Source organism: Manis javanica, chromosome 6 (assembly GCF_040802235.1).
Source record: "Manis javanica isolate MJ-LG chromosome 6, MJ_LKY, whole genome shotgun sequence".
Taxonomy (NCBI): Eukaryota; Metazoa; Chordata; class Mammalia; order Pholidota; family Manidae; genus Manis; species Manis javanica.
Genome location: NC_133161.1, coordinates 54,622,704 through 54,630,474, shown reverse-complemented (window position 1 = coordinate 54,630,474; position 7,771 = coordinate 54,622,704). Strand labels below are relative to the sequence as shown.

Genomic DNA, 7,771 nt, shown 5'->3' with positions numbered 1-7,771 from the left:
ACACAAATGTTAATGTGTGTATACATACATATATATATATACATGTATATATATATATATGGAAAGAGAGATTGAGTTTAAACCTGAACTTTAAAATATGGATTTAGATAAAAACATATGAATATTTTAGTTCCATCTACCTGAGGTTGCAAATATCTACCTATATATCTATCAATCATTACCAGGAAGGCAACTACATAGCCCTTTTGGATGAAAGATTCTAGTTGAAAAGGATTGGCTTAAAGAATAAACGTAATTTGTGTGTGTGTGTGTGTGTGTGTGTGTGTGTGTGTGTGTGCACGCCCCTGTAGCTGTGAGCACTGATGATGGTTAGGAAGAAGTAAAGAAGGTAACAGAGTGGGTGGGGGTACTTTCTGAGGATATGATGCCATATTTATATAATTTACTGTTATTTTATGAAAGCTAAGATCAGTATTTCTTCTTAGACCCTTGTTCCCTCCCAGTTAGACCTTACTGCAGTGGAGTGTCCACACCCCTCTTCCAAGGTTTTCAAATCCAAATAATCTGACTGTTAAAAGTAACCATGGTGCTTGCAAGAGTGCCTATGGAAATTCTCACTTCCTCCCATCTGTCTTTAGCTTACTGCAGAACAAAAATAGAAAACCATTTCCTTTTTCTATTTTTTGAATATTAATTTAAAGCTGTACATTAATAAACCACCTGCTAGCTAACTGCAGAGTTTATGTGGGTGTTAACTTGCAGACCCTTGACATTAAATATATTCCAAAGACTGTGGTATGGAAAGTTTGAGGGTGGAAAGTAGATAATGAAATTTAGCTGTGGTGCACTTTGATATAACCATTAAAAAAGCACATATTAATAGATTATATTCAGGATTTCCTCTTATGGGCACAGGGTTCTCTTAATACTTCTATGTTTGGAAATTATCACAATAATGAATTTATCTTTGTCCAGGGGCAAGATGGACTTCCCCAGTCATAGAAATGCAACAATGTGCAGAACTTTACAGGGAAAGACATTATATGAAATAAAATAGTAAAATAAAAATCTGGAACTCCCAAGATTTACACTGAGAGGGCTCTTTCTTGGTGAGGAGGACCACTGATTAAATGAAAGCAGCTCTATTCCCCTGTGTCTCGCTTCCTCTTGACATTTCTTGTGATTGCTGCCATCATGCACCCTTATCAGCTGGAGAGTGACACTGCCAGGGTTAGCTCCACTTGAATAAAACCTCTTCCTCTGACGCTCTTTGGCACAGGTGAGTAGACTAAACTAGGGATTTAAAATAAGAAAAAGACTGATGGTACAAGAAATGCACATACCTGACATATTTTAAAGGCAGGATTTTGTTCATGACAAAATTAGTTTTCTCAATAGCTTACTGATCTAATTCCCTTATGAAGCCACTGTGAAAAACGATCTTGCCTTATCTGCAAGTGCCCATTTGCCAGGTGACAACACTGTGAAGTGGCTTCTGTCACTAGCTGCTGTTGGCTTGGGGATCAAGGCTGAATTTCAGGAGTTGGGAACACTGGTAAACACTCCTGAGCGCTAGAATGAATGGAGTGGTTGCAGCGGTCAAAGCTTGACAGCTAGAGAGTCTCAGGTTCAAGTGCAGGCGCCAGAAACTGACATCAGGGCAATACCACAGAACTAGAAATCTGGATATGAAATCAGAAGCACAGGAAGTAAAAGGGAGTAGCTCAGAAGGAATGGAGTTGTGATTTGTTTCATGGACCTAAGTGTGTATAATTTGTATGATTTGGTTGAATAGTTTTAAGATTCATGGGTCTAGCCAGAAATGACTTCACTTTTCAGGTGAAATATTGATGTCTCCCCATTTTTTCCTTATTTCATATTTAAAAAATGATATTAAATATATTGATGGAGGAATGCTCACATTTATAGGCAGTGTACACTATAATTGCCCTTGATAAATGGTTATCTTTTACCTGCCACACCACTATCCTTTTTGCTGGTAGGTAGCAGTAGGCTAATATTAACACTACTCACTCTGTTGTGACTTGGTAACTTGATATTCTCTCCAGTGTTCATTTTATTATAGAGGATACGGAGCCTTTATTTTATTTTATTTTTCTCAGAGATTGATGTAAAAGTATTCATATACTTAGAAGACATAAAAGTACAGATCTCAAAGGACAGAGAAGTCCAGATCTCAGAAGACTTTTTGGATAGTCATGAGGGCAGTGGACATCTAGACTGCATAGGGCCCTCAAGTACATTTATATGCATAAGGTCGGGTGTTACCTCTTTTCTTGGCTGATTTATAATGAGGCACAGAGTGAGAGAGAATGTTGCCTGGCAGAGCTATCCACAAAGGAATCTGTAGACTTTCTTTCCTTGGCAGTGAACTCAAGAGGGTGCAAGGGGTGTCTTCTAGCCTCTCTCAGGGTATTGTGGGCTGACATTGAGGACCTTTGTTCTAGTGAGAAGGCAGGGACCAATATCCTGATACATTAATAACAAGGAAGAGCCGTGAGTCCTTATTCCTTGCGATTTCTAATAAAAGGCTTGATGCAAATTTGACATGATTTTAGGTTTTTCTGTGAAAATTCAACCAAGTTCTAGACTTTCTCTGGCAGTTTTCAGTAACACAATACATTTTGGCTTTTGGGGTAGGGCTTGCCATGTATTGTGTGGCCAAAGAAGTACAGCCTTTGGGTGTTTATGAAGAAAATACTTTGACGTAAGTAGTACCGAGTTGATGTGAAGGAAAGTTAGCATGGATCCTAGTTCTTAAAGATTTCCAATTAAATGATAAAGCTTTCTGCCTATAATTAGTTGATGTTGATAATATTGAACTGTTAAAATATTGAAATAAATTTTTTTAGTTCTGGAGTTTGACTTTTTACAATATATTTTTTGGGAAATACATTCCTAGGAAAAGACTCTTGTGCTGTGAATAATTTTCCTGGCAAAAAAAAGCTTAAAAAAAAGCATTTTGTATAATATTACTAAACACCCACATTTCCAGCAATTTCTGAATTGGTTTCCACTGCTGTAACTAACAACCTGTGATTTATGGATTTGGAATAAATGAATTTCTTGGCTGTCATATACTTTGAGTAGGAAATATGTTTCTAGAAAAATGATTTAAGGAAGAAAAGAGCGAAGTGATGCCAAGTCCTGAAACTTTACTTGGCAACTGTGTTCCAGCCAAATGGTACTTAAAATGCTTCTCTAAATTTCTGAAATGTGTTTGCTAAATAATCTTTGAAACTGTAGTTTTGGACATAAGGTTTCTAAACATGCCACTTTTGAGCTAATGCCATGAAAAAGGGGGAAGGCAGCATATTGTGGCTCTCACCTTCCCAAGCACAAGAAATGCTTGATATGCTGAGTAAATTTCTTCAAAAGTGAAAGTTACACAACATCTCATTTTATCTGTCAAACATAAAATATTTAAGTGGAATCTTTGGATGAGTAGCACTGTTTTTAACGTGAAATTTTTAAAGCAGCTTCTCAACTTTATTGTGGGTTTGATCTACACTGTATTTTTGCTAGTTTTTACTAGTTTTGCTCAGTCCATGGATTTAACTGGTCCACCAACTTCAAATTCCATGAAGCATTTGCCAACTCTTTTCACACATTCTATTACAATAATAATTGGTTGACGATGGAAGAGTCTGCTAAGTACTGAGGGTTAGGAACCTCTGTGTGCTTTTTCACTATTACCTATGTGAGGGTTTGCCTCTGTGTGCTTTTTGACTATTATTGTCCAACAGGACTTTCTGAGATGATGGAAATATTCTACAGTGATTGTCTGTATGTGGCTATTCAGCAGTTGGAATATGGCTAGTTCAACTGAGAAGCTGAATATTTGATTTTGTTTTAATTAATTCACATGTAAATTTTAATAATCACATGTGGCTAGAATAGTGACTACTGTATCAGATAATAAAGGTAGACCTTAGAACAGTGAGTTTATGTATATGACCCTACGCAATTCTAGTCTTCCCTCAGAGGTAGCAGTAGCATTGGTCTTCTATGATCTGTATTTCCTCCTGCCTCCCCAGAGACATTGCCATCTTATGCTCATTCTGTCTGTAGCTTCACCTACTCCCTCTCTACATTTGAACACACATTTATTTTCCTACCTCAAAGAATATCCTTTCTTACTTCCATATCCTCTCGCTGGCACTCTGCCTGCTCATTCACAGCATCCTGTCCCTGCCAATCTCCAAACAGCACATTTGTTCATCTAGCTATTGGGGGAAAGTATTTTTTGGTATCATGCTGAAAAGAAAACTCACAGCATATGTAGTTTCAAAACACACCATTTTATTACATAAACATATCAATAAAGTCATCATACTGTGTTCCACTTCTAAACAATTATATGTGTGTATGTGGACACACACACACACATTTAAAGATTTCCAAGCGGAGTCCACTTTTATTCTCCCACGCTTGTAACTGCACCTTTTTGTAGCTAGTCTCTGCAGCACACCACCACACTAGTTTTACATATTTGTTCTAATGTAGTATCACATTACTTTTCCCAAGTATAGGCTCATACTAAAACTGTAATGTAGTCACTTAAAATAGTCTAGTTCATAGCTCAATGTATTGTGAAAATTAAATTTTTAAATACTTGAACAATCTCTTCCCAACTTTCCCTACATATCTCAAAAAGAATCACTACACATTCCAAATAAAGCACACTAAATAACTGAGCCCTGAAAGTACTGGGTTAAAACAATTACGTTTAAAGACATACCTATACTGTTTATTTACACTGTAGACTATTTGGATAACTGTGATGATTGCATCTCTTAACTCTATGTCAAAGCAGTGATATGCCCACTTTTGTCCTTTAATGGGTGGTTTCATAAATTATTTCAAAAGGTGTTAAAACAAATTATGGTGTATTCTAACTCTGTATTGTATAAACCTGTCTACAAAGAAATATCACCTAAAATTAGTGTTGGTGGTTATTCTTTCAGTACAAAGCACACCCATGCATAAACTCAGTGGAACCACAAACACCCAAAATATCTGCATTGTATAGATTTTCAGTGACAAAGATCACACCTGCTTGTGGCACCAAATGAACAGTGATGGTATTGATTCACCACTTGAGGTTGCATGTATGGGCAACTTCTGTAATCTACTGGAGAGTGAAGTTATCTGTGTGAGTTGGGAGACTTCAAAAATCACACCGAACAGTCACAGTCCAGCTACTTCTTTTGATTATATACATTCAGAATTTTTCTGTGAGCTGATTTAAATAGGGTGGGTGATGATCATGTTGCTCTAAAACTAAAAGACCCTCAGATTTCCACTAACTGGAATTACTGTTATCTTGTTAGCACAATAACCCCATATTTCGCTTATATTTATAACATGTTCTTATCCTGAGTATTAAAGATGTTAACTTACCTATGACTTAATAAGTAACTCATAAAAATGACTTGAAAATTGATTAGCTTTGGAGAAAAATAAAAGTATACAAAACAGTGAGAGTTAAACATTTAAAAATAATAGAGTTCTTTATCTGTTAACAGAGGTTATATTCTCATAAATGTTTTCAAAGACCATGCTATTTTCTTGCTTATACATATTGTCGTAGGTTGCTATTTTAACATTCCATGATGGAAGAGAAGGATTGGATCTAGCTCTATAAATGTAAGCCTATCTTTTCATTTCCTCCTACAGATAAGTCTTTCAGGTTCTTTGGATATATGCATTCTTAAAAATGGTCTCTCTGTATTATTCCAGATGAATTGTAAAATAAATAAACAAAAAACCTAAATTAAATTTTAACAAAGCTAATGGTAACTTCACCTTTTGTGCATCATTATCATCATTGTCCTTTTATGTAACTTAATTGGGCTGTGAAGTGTTTGAAATATAAGTACCATGAATAATAACAAGTCATTATATCTATCTATATATATATATATATTATAAATGTGGAAGTGTGTGATTTCAAGTTGTGTTTATGATCAGTATTAGTAGTTGTTATTACATAAATTCCATAATAATAGTAAAAGAGACAAATAGTTAACCTATCTTTACACTACACTATTTAGATCATTCAACTCCATAAATATCAGCCACATATTTACTCATAGCAGACAGAATACAAAGAATAAAAATGAACAAATTTAGCAGAAATTAAATATGTGATTTTTGTGGGCATAAAAAAGCCTTGAATAATTGTTTTCCGATCTCTGTGGGAATAGAATATTGATAATACCCCCACCGTGTCACGATTTCTTTTCTACTACCTGTTTACATTAATATTGCTATAAATATATGCTGTGTATATTTTCAATATTTACAATATATATACACACACACACACAGACACACACACTTTATTCTTAGGCTCATTCATGAACATGCAGACAAATCTGCACTGTATGATCAAAACATATTTATTTTCCTTAAATGATATTAATTTACAACTTGTCACTCTTGTGCAAAAATGCAAAAATATTGTACAGATTAGTATTGTCTCTCTCTAAAAAAAATCTCTCTTTTATGCTTTAGAATTTTTGTCATTTACAAATAAATTATGAAATATAGTTCATTCACAAATTGGAAATAATTACAATGTTTTTACAACAAGGCATTGCTGAGGTTTTGAATTGTGGCATTCTTGAAGCCATTGTCTTTCAAAACAAAGACATTAATAAGTTATTGTTATTTCTTGATATTTCTGATCTTACTTTTTAATTACTTTTATGAAATATGTCATTACAAATCTAATACTCATGCTAGGCAAATAGTGCTTGAATATGTAGACTATGAATCTGTTTTATCTCTTCCTCTTTTTTTTGACTGGAAAGTCTTCTTTAGAACAATCTGGAAAGCCTGTTGAAATTACTGTTCTAGAACATTTCTGGGAAGTTTTTCATCCAATGAAAAAACTGAAGAAATAAATGAGGCAAATTGAGAACAATTTTAGAGGGTGCTCAGGAGAAGAAACAACAAATGCAAAAAATGTTTTCATTTTATCTCCTAGTCTTTTGGTATTTCCTTGCCTCATGAAAATCCTTAAAAAAGTTCAAAATTCTTTAACACCTTGATTATACTCTTCCATTAAATATCAGGTGGGGTCCTCCATTGCTCATGCTGTCTGTCATTTCCTGTTAGGAAAATAACATGCATTAATTAAAATTCACTTTCAGAGTAAGTCAGTGATTTGGTTAATGGATTTGCAAAACAAATTTCAAGCCACTGAAAAACTTGCCAAGTTTTGAAGAATCCTTGATTGATCAAGGACTGATATCGTTGTTACATCTGAGGAAATGAAATTTCATGGCATCTTGGAGCACATGAAAATGCTGAGTGACAGTCTTAGACCAAAGTCTTCTACCCACAAAAATAGTTCAGCATCTCCCCAGCCCCCTGAGCCTCCCCTTTGGATCAGCTCTGTTTTGGAAAGACCTCACCTAGAAAGAAGATGGTTAAATGCTCATTTTTCTCCCACTGTATAGGCTCCTCTGCTGAGTATGTCAGCAAAGTGCCCATATATTCTAGGGGTTACTTTTATTCTAGACAGAAATGTGCGACCTTTCATGAAGAACGGAAAGAGACTCACAAGTGGATTGTTGCTTATTTGTGACTGGGGATCACTGATAAATCACAGTGGGAAAGATTGTTTTTCATGATGCTATCACTCATACAGTAAAAAAAATAAAACAATTGGAAAGTCTCTTAACATATTTTTTAGGGATGAATTACTAAGAAGTTACTATTTCCAATAATACTATTTAACCAAAGCAAGAAAGGTAACTACTTTAAGCAATCCAAAATA

General features: G+C 34.9%; 1 protein-coding gene across 4 annotated transcripts in view; it reads right to left on the bottom strand.

Moving 5' to 3' along the window:
• Positions 1-4,158: 4,158 nt before the first annotated feature.
• TMEM196 (transmembrane protein 196) overlaps positions 4,159-7,771 on the bottom strand; it is a 56,231-nt gene continuing 52,618 nt past the window's right edge. For 3 of the 4 annotated variants that reach the window (XM_017659414.3, XM_017659416.3, XM_017659415.3), the window contains one exon: positions 4,159-7,100. In XM_017659414.3, the coding sequence (XP_017514903.1) occupies positions 7,094-7,100 (7 nt within the window). In that variant the 3' untranslated portion in view covers positions 4,159-7,093. The remainder of the gene's footprint in view (positions 7,101-7,771) is intronic. The other variant, XM_017659417.3, reaches the window with a different exon arrangement.